The following is a 21,898-nucleotide window of genomic DNA, read 5'->3' as shown; positions in this document are numbered from 1 at the left end:
TATGCCCATTAGCAAGTTTTTTCCTTTTTAGTGAAAAATACCATTCTCAAGATTCTTAATTTTCAACCTTTTATGTTTTAACAAGAATACTACATTTAACATCTCTTCTAAACTTCGTCCATTATTTAACAAGTATTTATTGACTGCTGATTATATGCCACATTCTTGGCACAAATGTATGTTTATGTCACCCATAGGAGTAAAGTTAAAACCTCTAATAGCACTAAGTTTTCAGTCCATCTATGCAATATGAACTATCAAATTCAAGCTCTGCTTTTTCCAAAGTCAATGTGAGTCCTCAGGGTCAAATGGAAAGACCGTGTTGAGTTTCTCTAGCCACATTATCTTGACTGAAACCTAGTAAGATCTTTGTCGTGGAACAGGGACTCAGCAGTCCCAGGCATCTTCTCTTAAAAAAGGTCTGCTTTGGAACAATGAGACTGTCATATTAAATTTGGCATCATTAAACTCAATGCCATGGGTCCTTGGCTGTTTTAGTTCCTCTAATCAGTGGAACATAAAAGGTAGCCCAAATTCCTACAGTAACTAGGAACAAGGCAAAATGCTTTAAGTGATCCTATTTACATGTCTTTATCAAAAGCTTAGGGAATTTATAACGGACAAAGCTTTACATACCTCTTCAGGCTTTACTTCTCTTGTTGTGAAGTCTTTAACACAGTCCAAAAAGCAGGTTTCTGTAAGTTTATTGTAGGTTCCAAGAAATTCTTTAAACTATAAACAAATCAGGTAGTTGTTAAATATTTTTTTAAAACAAAGAATCTTTGAAACTTTAATTATTGATGTTTTGTTGTTAGATAAAATGTATCCTATAATACTTGAAAACACAGGCTCTACACTAGTTTAAATGAATTTAACAGGCTCTATAAAATAGTCTACTAGTTGAATATTTACTTTTCCCTTGATTATCTGTCAAAAAATATACATGCTGCCTTCATATCATTTAATATCCACTTTTGGAAAGGAATATAAACATTTATTTTGTGAGATCACTAACTGACGTTGTATCCAGAGGTGCTCTGCAGGTTTTGTAAAATCATTTTTCCTCAATTATAATACCTTACCTGTTTTATCTGATCAGATTCTGGTATTTGTGCAGCCATATTCTTTTGGTATGTTTATTAGTTACCTGATTTAAAAATTAAAAAAAGTTTGTCAATTTATAAACAAATGTTTTTTGACTAGCAGAAGAGCTAGATAATCAAACCAAGATCAGCTTATGAATACAATTGCAACCATAAAAATATGAAATTACTGTTCATATTTACCAGTTCCTAATTTTGTGTGTAATGATATGCCATCACCCTCCGGATCATTCATGACAAAAAGAACCTTATACTTTAGACTTTGCAATGTTAACTGCGGGACCCAAAGGTCCTGTTTTATGCATCACCCATCTATCTCAGTTTCCAGTTTTAAGGCTGTTTGCTCTGCTACCTTGCAAAAGCCCTATTCCTAGCAGAGCCCAAGAGATCTCTGGTGCCTTTTAGTAAGTACTTGAATTAACTATTCCAATGGTTGCTAAATTTAACTTTGACCTGTGCTGCTAATGATCCTTTTACCATCTCTATGTAAATGTAAAGGTTCTGTTGTTAATAAATACCATCCACTTAAAAAAACCAACAACCACACAAAAATATTTAGAGTACTAAAAGACCTCTGGGAAGATACAGGAATTATACATTCCTTTTTAAAAAGGATGTATTTATTTATTTCTCCCACCCCTGTGTTGTTTTTCACTTGCTGAGTCTGTTCGTCTTCCTTGTTTCTTTAGGAGGCACAGGGAGCTGACCCTGGGACCTCTGATGTAGGAGGGAGGTGGCTAATCCCTTGAGTCACTTCTGCTCCCAGCTTTGATTTATCTCTCATTCTGGTTTTCCTCCCCATGTCTCTTGTTACATCAGCTCTCCATGCCTGTATGTCACGTCAGCTTGCTGTCTTCTTTAGGAGGCACCAGGAACCTCTGCTCCCTGTTTTATTGTGTCTCCCATCATGTACTTTTCTTCTTGTGTCTCTTGTTGTGTCAGCTTGCCGAGCCTGCCCGTTGCTCCAGCTTGTTGTCTTCTTTAGGAGGCACTGGGATCCAAACCAGTGACCTCCCATGTGGTAGGCCGGAACCCAGTAGCCTGAGTTACATCCGCTTCCCAATTATATATTCTGATTCAAAAGAGGGCAATCCTACACAGTTACCAGAACATTCTGAACACATAATACCCGTGATTTAACTAAGGGGCAACAGAGAAGGGATGTCAGAGAAGGATGATTCCTTTCTGAATTACTGAGATTTTTACATATCCTAAATGTAGGACACAGGCTCAGTTGATCCAGATATAAAATGGTACCACATTATTTATTTACTTTATCTTAGCTGTTCTTAAAGGATGAGATGTCTAATAAAATAACCAATGCAAAAGTGACTTACTGGGAGTGTACATCAAATTATCCATCATTTGTTATTTAAAGTGGCTCTGAAAAGCATGAAATTTTCATGAAGCTTATAGGGAGTTGAAATTAACATTCTTATTTTGATTAACATGAGCAATGGTGATTCTATTCCACCATTTCCGATCTTTTGAATCTATTCTTTCCTCTTTATCCCATAAATTCTCGAGAACTCTTTTGACATTTTAAAAAAGTCATTTCCTCCATATGCAGTGGAAAGCACCATTTCTTTTGTTTGCTGTTTTAGTTTCAGTCCAGATGTTACAGTCCATAGGTTTTTTTTTTTTTAAATAATGATTAATAAAAAGTATAACTGCCTACAGAATCTTTGGTTTAGTAGTAGCAGGATATAAGCTACTTTTTCTCTTTCACCTTCTCTACATCTGCTGCTGAATGTTAACATAGAACACACAATGCAGTAGAAGTTAGGTTAGCCTAACATTCAGGCATTTAGTATTCCATAAATGTATAAACACCTAAGACGTTAACAAGAATGCTTTTTTTTCTTATTTTAGTCACAGCATTTTAAGTAAAATTTTTTTTAAATAAATTTGTACTAAATAAACTACCTGGAAAATACCAAGAATTAACTGAAGGTCACAATTATTCAGATACTACTGTGACTATCATCATTTGTATTTTCAGGTAAGACACTATTCATTATAGTTCTCCTTAGTTCGCTCAAGTCATTAAACACTAATTCCATACACTTCAACTACATAACTGCACAGAAATCCAAACTGAATTATTGAGTCACCTTCTAATATCAATTTCAAACTTATTTTTAATTTGTGATCCTAAAAGTTACTAATTCTAATTAGTTGGTAGATATTCATTGACTAAATATTTATCGGCTGAAGTACCAGGGAATGTATAGCTACAAGACGGCCATGCTTCTGAGGGCAAAAAGCATCTTTATGGTTGCCATAAAATACCACTAACTTGTCAAAGAAACAGGATTCCGTAAGCATATACTATAAAATATTTTATAGAATTTCTACTTCCAGGGAGATGGAGTAGATGTGCTTTTCCCTAGTGTCCCCACTAAGTAACTAAAAACCCTAGACATTGCATATAAAATAAACCTAAGGTGATTATGAAAGGTGGAAGGAAGACAGACCAGGTAGGGACCTTGGGCCTGGAGGAATAACACAGTGGTGAGTTTCCTGGCTCTTTTTGCCTTACATTTCATGGATGGAGAGCTGAAGAAGCAGGCAACCTGGAAATGCCAATGGGCATTTAAAAAAAAAAAAAAAACACAAAAAAAAAAAACACAAAAAAAAACAGCTCCCACCCCACCCAAAGCATGCTTTCTCTAGCCAAAGGACCAGGAAGAAAGGGGCAGCCTTGCGGTAAGAATTAGACAATAACTGCTCTAATCAAGGCAAACATCACAGGAAAAAAGTGGCCCCTACCCACATCAGCAAAGGCTAAGCAGGGAGTCTGGACTTCTGTCCTACCTATAATAAGGTACTCCAAGTCCCTATGAGAATGTTGTCAGAAGAGGCCAATTAGGAAGCAGGGACTTTCATCCCCATTGGACATTAAAAAAAAAAAATTATTCTGCCCCACCCCTCGGTTGTCTGTTCTCTGTGTCTATTTGCCCTGTGTTCTTCTTTGTCCGCTTCTGTTGTTGTCCATGGCACAGAAATCTGTGTTTCTTTTTGTTGCGTTATCTTGTTGTGTCAGCTCTCCGTGTGTGCGGCACCATTCCTGGGCAGGCTGAACATTCTCTTGGCGCTGGGCAGCTCTCCTTACTGGGCGCACTCCTTGTGCGTGGGGCTCCCCTACGTGGGGACACCCCTGTGTGGCACGGCACTCCTTGTGCGCATCAGCACTGCGCGTGGGCCAGCTCCACACGGGTCAAGGAGGACTGGGGTTTGAACTGCGGACCTCCCATGTGGTAGACGGACGCCCTTCCACTGGGACAAGTCCGCTTCCCCCCATTGGGCATTGATGGAACCAGTACTCCCACCCTCACCCCAAGCAGTGCCAGTGGAAACTATGTGGAAAGGCTGGACTTTTACCCCAACTGGCAGTAATGAGCCATCCCTCCTCGCTTCTGTGGTCTCAGAGGAGGCCTACTGGGGATTCAGGACTTGCACGACCTCACAGGAGTAATTAGGCCATCCAACACCCTGTGGTAGCAGTGGAGGCCACATAAGGAGCAGTAAGATGCACTCCAGTCCCTCTCAACAAAAAAGATCAACAGAGGCCTAGTGGAGAGTTGGCACTCCTACCCCCACCCAGCAGTTGGGAGGTGGCATGAGTCCTTGTTAGAGCAGTGTCAAAGGAAGGCAGCTAAAATAGAAGTTTTTAAAATAAGATCTAGACTCTCATAACACAATATCCAAAACGTACAGGTTAAAACTGAAAATCACTTATCAAACCCAGAACTGGGAAGATTTCAAACTCAATAAAAAAAGACAAGAAATGGATGCCAACACCAAGATGACAGCTGTTAGAATTATCCAACGAAGATTTTAAAACAGTATTCCAGTTAAAAAAAAAAAATGCTTCAGTGAGCAACTGTGAACATACCTGAAAACAAATGAAAAAATAGAGTCTTAGCAAAGAAATAGAAGACATAAAGAACCAAACAATTTTTAGAAATAAAATACAATAACCAAAATGAACTCAGTATAGACTCACAACAGAATGGAAGGGACAGGGAAACAAATCAATGAACTCGAAGACAGTACAAAAGAATTACCAAATCTGAATATCATCAGAGAAGTAGACTTCATAGCAAAGAAAATTACAGAGCCAGAAAGGGACATTACATAATGATAAAAATGTCAACGCATCAAGACATAGCAATGCTTAATGTATATGTGCCTAACAACAGAACAACAAAATACAGGTAATGGAAACTGACAGAACTGAAAGGAAAAATGAATCCACAATTATAGCTGGAAACTTCAACCCCTCTCTCAAAAACTAATAGAGCACCAGATAGAAAATCGGCAAGGATACAGAAAAATTCAATACCATCAACCAACAGTATCTATCTACATTTATAGAATATTTCACCCAACAACACAGAATACACATTATCAATCAATTGCCCACATACAATATACCAAGATAGACCATATCCTAGGTCATAAAACTTACCTCAGCAAATTTGAAGTCTCAAGGAAATTAAAAACAAAAAAAATGAACCGAATGAAAATACAACATATCAACGTTATGCATACAACTAAAGCAATGCCAAGAGAAAGAGTTACAGTATTAATACTATAATTAGTTAGAAAAGAGGAAGATCTCAAATCAATAATCGAAGCTCCTACTTCATGCATCTAGAATATGACCAAAATCAACCCAAAACATGCAGAAGGAAGGAAATAACTAAAGAGCAGAACCCAATGAATATAAAACAAAACAAAAAACCAAAATTCAATTTAACAAGAAGCTAGTTCTCTGAAGACATAAATAAAATTGGCAAACCTCTATCAAGACTAACAAAGAGAAAAAGATTGACTATACAAATTATCAATATCATGAATGAAATAGTACAGATAACGACAGACCCCCCAGATGTAAAAAGAATGAAAGGGCATACTACAGACAACTCTAAACATAAATATATACATTTGACAACTAAATAAAGGGATTAAAGAACACAATAACTAAAATGAAAAATTCCTAGATGGTTTCAACATCAGATGGGAGGTCACAGGATAATCAGTGATCTCAAAGACAAATGATTCAGGCTGAGAAGCAGAAAGAAAAAAAGAATAAAAAAGAACAAACAGCCTAAGATACTTCTAGGACACCATCAAGCATACCAATAGCTGCATTAACTGAATCCCACAAGGAAAATAAAGGGGCAGAAGGAATTTTCAAAGAAATAATGACAGAAAATGCCCGAAATCTAAGAAAACACAAGCATATGCACATTTAAGAAGCCCAAATGAAACCCAAACAGGATATACTCAAAGAAAATCATGCCCAGGCGCATATTAACAAATTGGCCAAGGACAAGGAGAGAGTTCTGAAAGCTGTAAAAGAAACTATGTACAAGAGAGCCCCAATAAAACTGAGTACCAATTTCTTATTAGAAACCATGGAAACAAGCAGGCAGTGGGACAAAGTACTAAAAGAAAATGAATGCCAACCAAGAATAGAATAGCTGGGAAAACTGTCTTTCAAAAATGAGGGAGAGATAAGGACATTCCCAGATAAGCAAAAGGTGAGAGTTCATTACCACTAGACATGCCCTATGAGCAATGCTAAAAGGACTTCTTCAGAGTGAGAATAAGGATCCCTAAACATTGGATGAAAGCAGTATAAAGAAAAAAGACTTTGGTAAAGTTACCCATATAGATAACTGTAATATTGCCAGTAATATTACATCATTTTTTTTTTTTACATAACTTGACTTCTCACAGGTTCCAAAATACAAATACATAAAAGTAATAATAAATTGATGTTTTTGGACATAAATGTACAAAGATATAATCTGTAACAAGTACAAGAAAAAACTTGGGGGTTGGAGGGGATTTAGAACAATATATAGGTATGCTATTGAAGATAAGTCAGTATCAAATCAAGTATGTTTGTTATAGATTTAGGATGTTAAATTTTAACCCCATGGTAACCACAAAGAAAATACATGAAAAACATATTCAGAAAAAAATGAGAAGGGACTCAAAATGGTATAATACCAAAAAACCAAGTAAATATAGAAGTAGGCATTAAAGGAAGAACTGAGGGTCAAAAAAGGGGTAAGACTTACAAAGACAAAATAGCAAAATGGCAGAAGACTCCCTACAAAATGGCAGAAGAAAGTACTGCATTATCAGTAAATACTTTAAATGCAAATGGATTAAACTCTCCAGTCAAAAGGCAGAGATTGGCAGAATGGATAAAAAGCGTGACCTAACTATATGCTGTTTACAAGAGACTCACCTTAAATTCAAAGGCCACAAGTAGTTGAAACTGGAAGGATGGAAAAAAGGAGGACATTACTATTGACCACACAGAAATAAAAAGGACTGTAAAAGTATAAATTGAGCTGTATGCCAATAAGTTAGATAACCTAGATGAAATGGAGAAATCCTAGAAAATGCAAACTACTTATACTGAGTCAAAAAGAGAAGATCTCAAAAAACCTCCCAAAAAGAAAAGCCCAGAACCACAGGGCTTCACAGGGGAATTTTGCCAAACATTCCAGAATTAACTCCAATCCTGCTCAAACTCTTCCAAAAAACTGAAGAGGAGGGAACACTCCCTACATCATTTTATGAGGCCATTATCACCCTCATATCAAAGCCAGATAAAGATACAAGGAAATTTCGAAATCTACAGACCAATATCCCTTATGAATATAAATGCAAAAATTCTCAATAGAATATTAGCAAAACGTATCAAACAGCAAATTAAAGAATTATAGACCATGATCAATCAGGATTTATCCCAGGTATGCAATGTGGTTCAACATATTAGATAAGCAATTCAAAGTAGGCAGTGGGACAAAGTTCTGCATCTGAACTGATAACAGAAAAGGCATTTGACAAAATCCAAACCCCCTTCTGATAAAAACATTTAGAAAATGAGGAACAGAAGGATACAACTAAACATATGAAAAATCTACAGCTAACATCACACTTAATGGTCAAAGACTGAAAACTTTCCCTTTAAGATCAGGAACAAAGACAAGGATGCCCACTGTCACCACTGTTATTCAACACTGTACCAGGGAGTTCTAGCCACAGTAATTAGGCAGGAGAAATAAAAAGCACTGAAATTGGAAAGGAAGAGTGAAATTTTCCCTTTTTTTGCAAACGACATGATTCTATCTACAAAAAAACCTGAAAATTCCACAATAGAACTACTGGATCTAATAAATGTGTTCAACAAAGTGGCAGGTTACAAGATCAACATGCAAAAATCAGTAGTGTTTCTACATACTGGTTATGAACAACCTAAAAAAGAAAAAAAAATTCCATTTACAACAGGAACTAGAAGAATCAACTATCTAGGAATAGTGGCAAAGGGAGAAGATGGTGGTGGTGGGGGAACCTGTACAGCTAGAGAGAGATATTTGTAGAGTGAATGAATTGTTGGAAAACTACAAAGTGTAGAACCACTATCAAAAAAACTTTAGCCTTTACAAAGAGGCCTTCAAAGTGAGTTCTGCAATGCTATAAGAGAGGTATATGGATACATCTGTGAGACTGGACATCAGTAGCAACCCTGAAGTGAAAGCTAATGCAACTGCAAAGGCTACTGTTGCTGCCTTTACTGCCAGTGAGGGACATTCTCATCCTCAAGTGGTTGAGCTACCAAAAACAGAAGAAGGCCTTGTACTCAATATTATGGGTGGGAAAGAACAAAACAAAACTCTCCCATCTATATACCTCAAATAATCCCAGGTGGTATTGCTGATAGACAAGGGGGCCTCAAGTGAGGAGACCAACTTGTGTCTGTTAATGGAGTGCTGAAGAAGAGCATCATGAAAAAGCTATAGAACTGCTGAAAGCAGCTCAAGGAAAGGTTAAATTAGTAGTACGATATATACCCAATGTTTTAGAAGAAATGGAGTCACATTTTGAAAAAAATGTCAGCAAAATGCAGGCAACAGACCTAATGTAGTTCAAAACTTTATATTCCATTTTGCTTATAGCTAGAGAAGGTTTATTTGTGACTTATTGAGGGCTGCAATACCAATGAGTATAAAAAATTCCCGTGAGATTCTCCTTGCCATTTTACAAATGCCCATTTAACATCATGTATGGCTCTAGAGATGCATCACTTTTGTCTGACAAGAAAAAAGTAAAAGGTGATGAGGGCAATTCTGTCCTGCTGATTTTACAGGTCTTTTTCAAATGCAGATTTTATCATAAAATTGTTACAGATATTTTAAAATGCTTTTTTAATATTAAGGTGCTTTTATATTCTTAAATCTTTTTTTAAAAAAAAGGTTTCTTCATTTGGCTACTTATTTAAAATAACAGTTCTGCAATTCTTTTTCTGCTTACTTCATTTTTTTTTTTTTAATAACCTGGGAGCTTTCTTTAGTTTCCTGAGAAATTAAAAATAAGTCTTGGGAAGTGGATTTGGCTCAACTAATAGAGCATCTGCCTACGATATGTTCAAACCCAGGGCCTCCTGACCTGTGTGGTAAGCTGGCCCATGTGTAGTGCTGATGCGCACAAGGAGTGCCATGTGACGCAGAGTGTCCCCCACGTAGGGAGTGCCCCTGCAAGGAGAGCTGTCCCATGCAAAAAAAGCACAGCTTGCCCAGGAGTGGCACCGCACACATGGAGAGCTGACGCAGCAAGATGATACAACAAGAGGCAGATTCCCAGTGCCACTGACAAGAATGCAAGTAGACAAAGAAGAACACACAGTGGAATGGACACAGAGAGCAGACAACCGGGGGGGGGGGGGGGGGCAGGGGGAAGGAGAGAGAAATAACTCTTTAAATACAAAAAGTCTTAGCTACAGTTCATTATACTGTCTGTTAAATCACTGCTGCATTTTATACTTTTGGAAACAGGTATAATGTAATGAACAGTAAATCATAACTTAGTACAGTGCAAGTTTTAATACTTTTGTTTAAACAATGTAAAATGAATACTCATTTGTACTGATTTATAAAGTTTATAAACCCTGATCATTGCTAAAATATGTACTTTCATATTTGAGCAGCGATGTAAGAGGATGTAATTTGATTAACATTCCTGATTACATCCCATTTTATTTATATCCAATAATATATCATAAATTATAAGTGCAAACACAGGTTCAAATTACATATTTTTAAAGATTTTACTTATTTCTCTCCACTAGCCCCATTGTTAGCACTTTGTGCATATGTTCATCCTCTTTGTTTCTTTAGGAGGCACTGGAAACCAAACCCAGGACCTCCGATACAGGAGGGAGGCATGTAATTGCTTGAGCCATCTCTGCTCCTGCTTTGTTGTGTCTCTCGTTATGTTTTCTTCTTGTGTCTCACAGCATCAGCTTGCTGCCTGCCTGTTGCTTACTATCTTCTTTAGAGGCACTAGAAACCAAACCCTGGACCTCTCATATGGTAGGTGGGAGCTCAATTGCTTGAGCCACACCCCCTTCCCCAAATTTCATCTTTTGCAAATTTAAAAAAAAAATCTCTCTCCCCTTCTCTGCCCCCGCCCACCCCAGTTGTCTGTTCTCTGTGACCATTCCCTGTGTATTCTTCTGTGTTTGCCTGTATTCTTGTCAGCGGCAATGAGAATCTGTGTGTTGTTGTTGTGTCATCTTGCTGTGTCAGCTCCCTGTATGTGTGGCGCCACTCCTGGGCAGGCTGAACTTGCTTTCGCTCTGGGCAGCTCTCCTTACGGGACGCACTCCTTGTGCGTGGGGCTCCCCTACGCGTGGGACGCCCCCGCGTCGTAGCAAGGCACTCCTTGTGTGCCATCAGTGCTGCGTGTGGGCCAGCTCCACAGGGGTCAAGGAGGCCCTGGGTTTGAACCCTGGACCTCCCATGTGGTAGGCAAATGCTCTATCCGCTGAGCCAAGTCTGCTTCCCTTTTGCAAATTTTTTAATGCTATTCATTTTTATTTAAATATTTCTTATATTTTTGTTCTTTCTTTCCTAGAGATGAGCCAATCTGTAGTAGGAAATAGGAGCAGCACAGGTTATTTATACCTTTAACCTCACTATTCCTGAGAGGTACATACTCTTACCAGCTTATTTAATATTAAATAAGCAGCCAAATGAAGAAACCTTTTTTAAAAAAGACTTAAGAGGGAAGCGGACTTGGCCCAGTGGTTAGGGCGTCTACCTACCACAAACCCCGGGCCTCCTTGACCTGTGTGGAGCGGGCCCATGCCCAGCGCTGATGCGCGCAAGGAGAGCCACCCAGCGTGAAAGAAAGTGCAGCCTGCCTAAGAATGGCGCCACCCACACAGAGAGCTGATACAAGATGATGCAATAAAAAGAAACAGAGATTCCCATGCCGCTGACAACAACAGAAGTGACAAAGAAGACACAGCAAATAGACACAGAGAACAGACAACTGGGGTGGGGATGGGGAAAGGGAGAGAAATAAATAAATAAATCTTAAAAAAAGAAAGACTTAAGAATGTAAAAGTACTTTTATTAATAAAGCATTTTTAAAAATCTATAACAATTTTAAGACAGAAAGATATAACTTTAATAGGATGAGGAGCGAAGGATATATTCGAGATGTAGAGAAACTATGAAGTGTATTCATAAGAATTTGCAGACTCCTTGTCAAAATGCCCAGGAACTAATTCTTATTAAAATTACTAGATTTTTAGATGTAATCTTTGTTTACAATTCAAATTGTAATGGGAATTTTGAGATTTCTTTATTTCACTTGTCCACTGGATGTCACTGTTTTACTTAAAGGCAGCTATTAGTGTATAACTGTGAAGTCCTTTGCCACGGCTGAAACTAGAGTTGAGGTTCAGTTTTAGTCAGAACTTAAAGGAAAACTTGTACTTTTAACAAATGACAGATTCTAAAAAGAATATAATGGATTGGAAAATAATGGAATGGAATTTGACATCATTATCTGCGCTGTATAAAAAGTGGGCATTTTTTAACATTACTTTAGGAAGACTGGAAATGTATCTTTTTTTGCATGTTTGTGAACACTGTGAATCGTAAAAGATTATTCGTTTTCACTGACTTTCAATCCGCATTGTTATTTATCATTTAGGTACTGAACACTGGATTGCATGGTTGAATGCATCTTTAGTCCACTACAAAATGTGCTTGTTATTGATAGGATCATGTTGTAAATTGTATATTTTCAAAATTAATTGGTGTTTTAAAAATGTTGAGTTCAAAGTAATGTAGAAGAATTATGGATTTGGGAAGTGGACTTGGCCCAATGGATAGGGTGTCTGCCTACCACATGGGAGGTCCGTGGTTCAAACCCCGGGCCTCCTTGACCCGTGTGGAGCTAGCCCATGAGCAATGCTGATGCACGCAAGGAGTGCTGTGCCACGCAGGGGTGTCCCCCGCGTAGGGGAGCCCCAAGCGCAAGGAGTGTGCCCCGTAAGGAGAGCCACCCAGCTTGAAAGAAAGTGCAGTCTGCCTAGGAGCGGCGGCTGCACACATGGAGAGCTGACACAGCAAGATGATGCAACAAAGAGAGACAAAGATTCTTGGTGCCGCTGATAAGGATAGAGGCAGTCACAGAAGAACACACAGTGAATGGACACAGAGAGCAGACAACTGGGGGGCAGGGAAGAATTATGGACTTAATTTAATTGTAAAATTATTAAAGGTATTTGTTGTAAAGCTTTATGTATTAAAGAGGTATTGGTGCATATACAAACAGTAATAATATTGTTATGCTTTGTAATCTTACATTACAGGATAAGTAAGCCCAGAAGAAACTGAAGTAGTTTTAAGGGTGTGTCAACATTTCATAAATTATAGCTTCCTGGTTCAGTATCCCAGCTGTTTCAGAATGATCAGCCAAGTTAAATCTTGTTGTTGAAATTTTATTAAGTTGAGTAAGCTATTTTTTTTCCTTCTACTGTAATCCACAATCTGTTCTTTGTGTGGGTTGGTATCTATTTATAATTCTTAAAATAAGGATGGTTTAAAGGAACCAAATACAGTAGTTTTACTTGCTACTGCTGAGAATGTGTAGCAGTACTTTTCATTTATGCAATTTTCACGTGTCCCAGAATTTTAAGTCTTGACTGTAGAAAAATTATTCAGTGACAAAGATGTACAGTAGTATAGGGAGAAAATGAAGTCAATTTTGGTCTTACAAATGTGTGATTCATGAACATCACCCTGGCATAGAGTAAGTATAGAATAGGTATTTGGTTTGTATGTTACAAATAGAAATTATTCCCTCCTCCTCAATTTCCCTTTTTTTATTGATATTTAAAAAAAAAAAAGAGTTGACTCAGTGGTTCTCAACCTTTGATACATAATATACCCCTGCAGAGCTTTAAAAACTACTAATACTTGGGTTCCATCCTACATCAACTAAATGAAAATCTCTGGGAGAGATTAGTGTTTCCAAATGGTTCTGATGGAGCTCTAAGGTTGATAACAGCTAGTTCCCCCTTTATAACATATTCTAATTATAAGGGACTCTGAAATTTGCAGCTATGTAATGATTACATTTTGCAACAAAAAGGGTACTAAATATTCCTTATCTGGAACTCATTAGAGTCTACGTTCATTTTTTAAAAACAAAATCTGCCAGTAGGGTAAATGTAAAATTTTAATGTGTGTCATCTTTGTTTCCCTCACCTTTAAAACTTAGAAAAATAAATATTATTTATTACTTGAGAAGGCATGTTTCAAAACGCAGATGAGAAATAGTGTCATTGCTAATTACCTACTTTCTTTTGTGGCCATTGCTCTAACTATATAATGGTTATAGTGGCCTAGTTCTTTTAGGTTTGAAGATTCAGTTTGTGCTTTTAAAATATCCTCCTCCTCTAAATTTTTAAGTCATTTTGTTCAAGTATTTAAGTAGTTTTAGCTCAAATACTTTGTTTACAACTAAAATGGATACCACAGCATTTAAAAGAAGAAATGATTATGACTTTTCCCTGAAAAGAATGTCACCATGACTTGGTATAGATTTAAAAGAATACATGTTGTGAATATTTTAAAATGTGGAAAGATCATGGAAATATCAAGGACTCTGGTAATAACCGTATTTCCTGAATAAATGTATGATTAAAAATTTTCTAATTAACAACAAGAAATACCTAGGAATAATTCTACTAAGGATGTAAAAAAGAACTTGTACATAGTAAACTACAAAGCACTGTGAAAAGGAACCAAAGATAACCTAAATAAATGGAAGGATATTCTGTGTTCATGGACTAGAAAACCAAATATTGTTAAGATTTCAATTCTAACCAAAGAGATTTTCAGATTCAACAGAATGCTAATCAAAATCCCAACAGGTTTCTCTGCAGAAAAGGAAAAATCAATCATCAAATATAGAAGGTTAAGGGGCCGTGAATTGGCAAAAATATCTTAAAAAAGAATAATGAAATTGTTCCTGATTTTAAAACTTATTACAATGCCACAGTAATCAAAACAGCATGGTGCTGACATAAAGGACAGACATATATAGACCAACGGAATCAAACTGCGAGTCCAGAAATAAACCCTTACTTTTATGGCCAACTGATTTTTGACAGGGGTGCCAAGTCCACTCAGTTGGGAAAGAATCGTCTCCTTAACAAATGGTGCTGGGGAAATTGGATGTTCATTTGCAAATGAATGAAGGTGGACCCCTACCTCATACCATATACAAAAGTCAACTCAAAAGAGATCAAAGACCTAAAAATAACCAGAACTAAAAAACTCCTAGAAGAACACATAGGTGACCCAAAGTATGTGCAACAAAAGACAAAATAAACGGGACCTCCTCAAAATTAAACACTTTTATATCTCCCAGGACTTTGTCAAAAGGGTGAGAAGGCAGCTGACTCAATGAGAGAAAATATTTGGAAATCACGTGTCAGATAAGCATTTAGTATCTAAAAAGACAAATGATCCAATTAAAAAATGGGCAAAAGACCTGAATAAACATTTCTCCAAAGAAGAAATACAAATCATGGAAAAAAAAAAAAAAGCTTAACATCATTAATGATTAGGGAAATGCAAATCAAAATTACAGTGAGATTATCACTTCACACCTATCAGAATGGCCACTATTAAAAAGACAGAGAACTGTTAAGTGTTGGAGAGATGTGGAGAGACAGGAACACTTATTAACTGTTGGTGGGAATGCAGAATGGTACAGGCACTGTAGAGGACTGTTTGGCAGTTGCTAAAGCAGCTTAATATATACTTGGCCATGTGCCCAGCAATACCACTACTGGGTACATACCAAGAAGAACTGCGAGCAGTGACAAGAACAGATATCTGCACACCAATGTGCATCATTATTCACAAGTGCCAGAAGTTGGAAACAACCCAGGTGGCCATCAACAGATGAATGGATAAACAAACTGTGGTGTATTCATATGATGGAACATTAAGCAGCAGGAAGAAGAAATGAAGTCATAAAGCATACGACAACACGGATAAATCTGGAGGACATTATGTTGAGTGAAGCAAGCCAGTCACAAAAGGACAAATACTATATGACTGTGTTACAATGAACCAAATATATTGTGTAACATATTGTATGACTTAAAAAAAGAAAATTATATGTATCCAGTACATTTAATTGAGACATGTATGTTTTTATTAAAAAAAGAACACATAGGCAAGTATCTCGTGGAACTTGTTAGATAGGCAATGGTTTGTGAGACCTTATACCCAAAGCACAAGCAACAAATAAAAAATACATAACTAGGACCCCATGAAAATTGAAAATTTTGTCCATTAAAGAACTTTATCATGAAAGTAAAAAACCACATATCTGATTAAAGTCCAGGAGGTACTGGGGATTGAACCCAGTACCTTGTACATTCAAAGCAGGTGCTCAACTGCTGAGCTATATCTGCTCCCCTCCATTGCAACTAAAGACACAATGACTATTAAATGCAATACAGGATCCTGAATGGGACTTAATAAGGACGGAGAAAAAGTTCAAAGGGATATTATCGGTACGTATGAAAAAATTAGAATACAGAATGTAAGCTTTTTATCAGTGTTACATTTCTTGAACTTGAGAACTACATAATGTGGTTACATAAGTAATATCCTTGTTCTTAGGAAATGTACACGGCAGTAGTTAAGTGTTCAAGGAGCATAATGTACAACCTACACTCAAGTGTTCAGAAAATCGATTTATAAGAAAGATGGAAAGAATGATACAGCAAGTGTGGCAATTTGTTAAGATTGGTGGATCTGGGGATTGGTGTATGCTGGAGTTTTTTGTGTGGGGTTGCATTTTTTCTGTATCCTGCAAATAAGAAAGTATTTAAAAACAAAAAAATTAAAAAAATACCCAAATGTTGGTGAGGATATGGAGAAATTGGAACACTCATATATTCCTGGTGGGAATGTTAAATGGTATAGCCACTCTGGTAAAGAGTTTGGCAGTTTCTTAAGAAATGATGGAGAAATTTCATTCCTGGGCATTTATCCTGGATAAATGAAAAATGATATTCTCACGAAATCCTGTATATTAATGTTAATAGAAATTGTATTCATAATAATAAAAAACTGGAAACCCAGATGACCTTCAATGGGTGAATACAAAAAGTGATATACCATAAAGGAATACTATCCAGCAATAAAAAAGCAATTAACTACTCATACACTCAATAATCTGATGAATTTCTAGAGAATTATGCTGAGTGGAAAGCCATTTGTACAAGGTTACATATGGTATAATTCCATTTACCTAAATGTCTTTTTATTTTTATTTTTTGTGGTAGCGCTGGGGCCAGGGATTGAACCCTAGACCTTGTACTTGGGATGTGTGAAGCCCATGAGTTGGTTTTCTTGTTTGTTTGTTTTTTTTTTTTTGCGTGTTTGTTTGCTTTTAGGAGGCACTGGGAACTGAACCTGAGACCTCCCATGTGGGAAGCAGGTATTCAACCACTTAAGCCACAACTACTCCCTACATAACATTCTTGAAATGACAAAATTATAGAAATAGTGAACATTACCAAGGGTTAAAGAGGGGAATGCCGTGAGAGGTGTTGGGTGTGGCTACAAACAAAGCAAACTAAGAGAATCTTGCCATGCAACTGTTCTGTATTTTGACTGTATCATAGAAAATATCATGATCTTGCCATACTGTGCCATAATTTTATGATTGGGGAAAACTGGGTAAATCTCTGTATTATTTCTTAAAATTCCATGTGAATTTACAATACTTTTAAAAAAAGGTTTAAAACAAAAGTTAGGAAAAAAAAAGGTTGTACAGTTTTTTACTATCTGCCAAGAAAAGTATGCAATGTAGTAAATGTTAAGAAAAGTTTAAAACTAGAGTTCTTTTGGCTTCTCAGTCAGAGAACAGCCTAAGATCTAAGAACTGGTAAGATCTCTTTTATGGAAATAGGTGATCAGTGAAACTGTTTTATGGAAACGTAAAAAACACAAAAGCACATTAAACATGCATTCAGGTTTTATCAACAAACTTCTAGCTGAAAGTACAAAAGATCATTCACTAGACTCTGAGTCAAGAATTCTTAATTATTGCATTAATACACTCTGTGTATCACGACACAGAGAAAAATGATCTGATTTCCTTACTTATAACAACTGAGAAATATTCATGATTACTAATTGTAATGTCAAAAACCGGTTCTCCTTTTCCTTTCCTTTTATTTCTTCAGGAAAAATTCCCATTTACTGGATTTTTTGACCAGAGGTAAGAGAGGCAGATAATTTGAAATCTTTAAAAGTTCTCTGAATTTTCAGAGACTGGCAACAGTGTGCTGACTACATCCCCAACCCAATCCCACCCCCTTTATATACAGCTCAAGGTGACAAATGATGGTTATTGGGATGTCTTTGACAAGATATAGATGAAGAACACCCTGAAGTGGTGTTGGAATCAATTTTCACCATTTAAAATTTTCTTGGAATTGTTTTTTCAGCATATTTCTTCTTTTAAAAAATAGTTTTAACACATTAAAAAGATAATCAATTATTGAGACTTTCAAAAACAAGTAGTTCTATACTGTTAACATTATGAGTTATTTCATTACTTTTCTGTTGAATTAATAATTATATATTTTAGTTTTCCAAATATTTTCCAAGATTTAAAATTTAACTGAGGTGCTCACATTTCTCAAGTCTGCCAAAATTTCCAAAGCTTTTCTATGGTCACCATGATTATGGTACAGATAATTGTAAGTAATTTTCTGAGAAAACACTGGACACCACTGAGTGAAAAACATGATTTATAAATTTAGTTGCTAGTTTGAGGTCTTCTAAGTCTTTTCTGTTGCACTTATTTAATCATAAGCTACGCTGACTTAAAAATTTCGAAAGCCACACAAATCATCTGATGGTGGTACATGTACTGGCAATGTGGTTGACCTTTTATTTGATCCTAGTTTCCAGATATTACTGGAAATGTTTGTTATTGTGGAGGCAAATATTCAGTCAGGGGTTCCCTTCTGGTCTTAACTCTGAAACATGGAGAGTGAGGGAAGAGATAAGCGATTTCTAGAACCCCAGCACAGGTTTTGAGAATAAATAAAGCATTGCTGAGTTATTTTTGTGCCAAATGAAATATTTCCTAGAATCAGCAGACTTAAGAAGAAAGGGAGCTCTTACAGTCATCCAGTTCAAACCTTTTCTGATGCATGAGTTCCCTTTCTGTTCTGGAAAAGTGGTTGTCCAACCTTTGCTCGAATGTCTCCAGTGAGGTCGGATTTGTTACCTGTAAAATAAGGGAGTTATACTATGACTGCTGAGGTGCCTTCAACTTTGAATAGTCTATTTGATGAAATCCAAACTTCTGTTGGCTAAATCATTTTTTAAAAAAAGCCTTTTCCTTTTCAGTAAGCAAAATTAGTTTCCTTAATTTATTCTGAGGTTAAAATTCTTTAGCATATGTATTAAAAATACTTAATATCATGCCATCCTTATATTTCCAGGTAATAAGTTTACATTGCACTTCTCTCATGATCCTAGGAGGGATGATTCAGAAAGATTAAGAAACTTACCTGAGATCACTTACATAGACTAGCAACTGGGACAGCTGGGGCTCATCTGAAGTGTTCAGACTTCAAAATCCAGTATTTTTCCCACTAGACCATAAGACCTATAAATGTTTCTGATAAGCTATTACATGAATATCAACCTAAAAATTTATTCACCAAATATCCATATACCTGCCTTAAGTTTTCTCATCTTTTCTCCCCAGCAACCCCAAAAGTTAATTTTTTTCTACCTTCAATGCCATTTTCCTCCCATTTAATAAATACATCTATTATCTCTTCTCCAATGCATCTAGTTCCTCCTAAATTTTAATCTCCTTCTCAGAAAGGAAATCCAATTACTGGAGAAGAGTAAAAGAGCTGACAAGGGCCCCTGGAAAAAATTATTTCAGGTGAACATCATAGTTTGGAATAAGTGTTCTTCTGATGTCCTCAGCCAATATCAGTATAATTGTTCCTGGCTCCGGCTGGATTGGTACTGGTAAATGGTAACTGTGATTATGGCAATTATCACGAATGGATGATAAAACACAAGTGATGGTTGTTGGACAACAGGATATATCCATGGTCTGAAAGCATTGCCATGGGTCATTTATTGCAAAAAGAAAACTGTAACTTTACACTGGAAAGATCTAGCAGTCACCACCTTAACCAAGTGATTAAACTAGCATCACCAAAGTGGTTCCTGACATTATGTTTCCTGGTGAAACACAAAAAGGACACAGCATCACCTATGTGTTATTCTTGCCAAAAACGTTTGACTTGATTCTGATCAGGAAAATCCACAGTGTGGGACAACTTGTAAGACAACTGGGCTGGTCTTTTAAGAAAAGTCAATCATGAAGAAAAGAAAAAGGTTTGAGCACTGTTCTAAATTAGAAACTAAGAAGCCATGACAATCAAACACGATGTGTGAACCTTGACTGGATCAAAAAAGAAACACTTTTTCAGATAAAATACTCTTCTGATAACTGGCAAGATTTGAAAATGTTAATTTTCTTAGGTGTGATAATCTTATTGTGGCCATGTGAAAGAATGTGTTTAAGGAGATGCATGCTGAAGAAATTAGGGTTAAGGGTCATGATCTGTGACGTAACTTTTAATAGTTCTGCAAAAAACAAAAACACCTGTCTGCAGGGGTTCTAAACGTGGGGTTCATGACCTTGAATTGAAATTCAAAAAAACATTTTTATGGGGATGTGTTGGTGTGGGTGTGATATACTTATTAAATAATACACAGTATAGTGTGGATTTACTAAGGTGGTCTGCGATTTTCTGAATGGCAAAAGGGTCTGTGGAAGTAGCAGTGCTTCAATATGGGTTCATCAATTTTAACATGTACAGCACTAATGAAGGATGTTGTTAATGTGGGGAAGAGTGTGTGTGTGGGGGGGGCATGGGGAATCCCTTATATTTTAACGTTGACATTTGTGTAATCAAAGGTTTTTAAAAAATAAATTATTAAAAAAAAAAAAAAAGAACCCCTGGTCAAGAAAGATAAGAGGCAAAATGTAAAACTATAGTAAAACAAAGAAAAATCCTGTGAACCATGGTTTCTGTTTTAGGTACATGAGTGTCTTTCATTCAAGGTCTATACTGATTTGAATAACTTGTTTGATTAATATAACTTAATTAGGACTTAACGCATTTCCTCGCACTTTAGATTATTATAGCAGATTTAGGAGGCTATGTTTAATTTACTTGCATCTCTAACTCATTATCAACTGGAGCAAAAAATACATTTGGAAGATTTCAGTTTGAGAGGCTGTCTTCAAGGGCATAAAAGATCAGTGTGGAAGCAGTGGACTAGATGGGGGCAAGACAACGTGGTTTTTAATCCTAGCTTTGTAAGATCCGGATTCAGTTATTAATTCAAGACATTTTACTGAGTGCCTACTCCAGCAGGTGGACGTCTGCTTTTCACAGTGTACTTTGAGATTTAGCAGGTAATGGTCACTTTTTCTTTCACACCCTAAGTTTCACAAAGAAAAAAAGGGACTTATATCATCTCCATTCTATCTTTTAATTCATTTATAGTCTACAAGAAATTGTTAACAGATACCTACTACTAAATAGTCCAGAAATGAAGGAGAAAATGTAACATATAAGAAATAATGATTAATAATTATAGAAACTCCTCAAGATGCAAAGAATAATTTTTAAATTTCTCCACAGCTGGGCCTTTAACGTCCCTTTTAATTCTGGCATTTCTTCTATGAAACAGCTGAGATAAAAGAAATAAAACTCGATATTTAGCTTTTACATCAAAATACTTTTTTGCTTTATTTTCTAAAAGCTTCTAGTAAAGCGTAAAGGGAATAAGGTCTGAGTAGGGAGGGAAAAATTACCAGGGAAAGGTTTTTGACTCTGGTATTCTATCTATATAGGACTTTTCAATTAAAGAAAGGTTTCTGGCCTGTACCCTCAAGGTCACGGCGAAAGTACCTTAGTCTCTTTCACCGTCCCAACGCAACACCCTGACTCCCCAACCTCGGGTTTGGGGTGGCTCAGAGTCTCACGTTCCTATCCTCGTCCCAGTGACAGAGTTCCCCGACAGGTCCCAAACCAGACCCGGGGCAGCCCAGGCCGGCTCTGCAGCTATCCACAGCCCGCGCCTACTTAAGGCAGTCTGCTCAGGAGACCCCATCACTCTTCCGGAGAGTAGCCTGTCGCCCCTCGCCGGGAAACCCGGGATTCTGAGGGCAGAGAAAAAAGACCATACTTAAGCACAGACTCTCACGTCCGACACCAGGGCGAAGCTGCGGAACGGCGCTGTTGGTCGAGTTCAGGGGAAGGAAAGCAGGGTCAGGGTAGGCGCTGCTGCGGCTAGCTGGGAGAAAACACGTGGGAGCGG

At 36.9% G+C, this 21,898-nt stretch overlaps 1 protein-coding gene and 1 pseudogene across 5 annotated transcripts in view; one reads left to right on the top strand and one right to left on the bottom strand.

Moving 5' to 3' along the window:
- TIMM9 (translocase of inner mitochondrial membrane 9) overlaps positions 1–21,898 on the bottom strand; it is a 23,171-nt gene extending 1,273 nt beyond the window's left edge. The window contains exons 1-5 of one of the 5 annotated variants that reach the window (XM_012522933.4): positions 21,767–21,898; positions 19,051–19,148; positions 18,676–18,764; positions 1,083–1,147; positions 637–732 (exon numbers count right to left, since the gene is read on the bottom strand). In XM_012522933.4, coding sequence (XP_012378387.1) covers positions 637–732; positions 1,083–1,121 — 135 coding nt within the window. In that variant the 5' untranslated portion in view covers positions 1,122–1,147; positions 18,676–18,764; positions 19,051–19,148; positions 21,767–21,898. The remainder of the gene's footprint in view (positions 1–636; positions 733–1,082; positions 1,148–18,675; positions 18,765–19,050; positions 19,149–21,766) is intronic. The other 4 variants (XM_012522932.4, XM_012522934.4, XM_023587105.3 and 1 more) reach the window with 4 other exon arrangements.
- On the top strand, positions 8,322–9,151 carry LOC101423531 (protein lin-7 homolog C pseudogene; annotated as a pseudogene).

Source organism: Dasypus novemcinctus, chromosome 3, assembly GCF_030445035.2.
Source record: "Dasypus novemcinctus isolate mDasNov1 chromosome 3, mDasNov1.1.hap2, whole genome shotgun sequence".
Classification (NCBI taxonomy): domain Eukaryota; kingdom Metazoa; phylum Chordata; class Mammalia; order Cingulata; family Dasypodidae; genus Dasypus; species Dasypus novemcinctus.
This window is presented reverse-complemented; position numbering and strand designations above follow the sequence as displayed.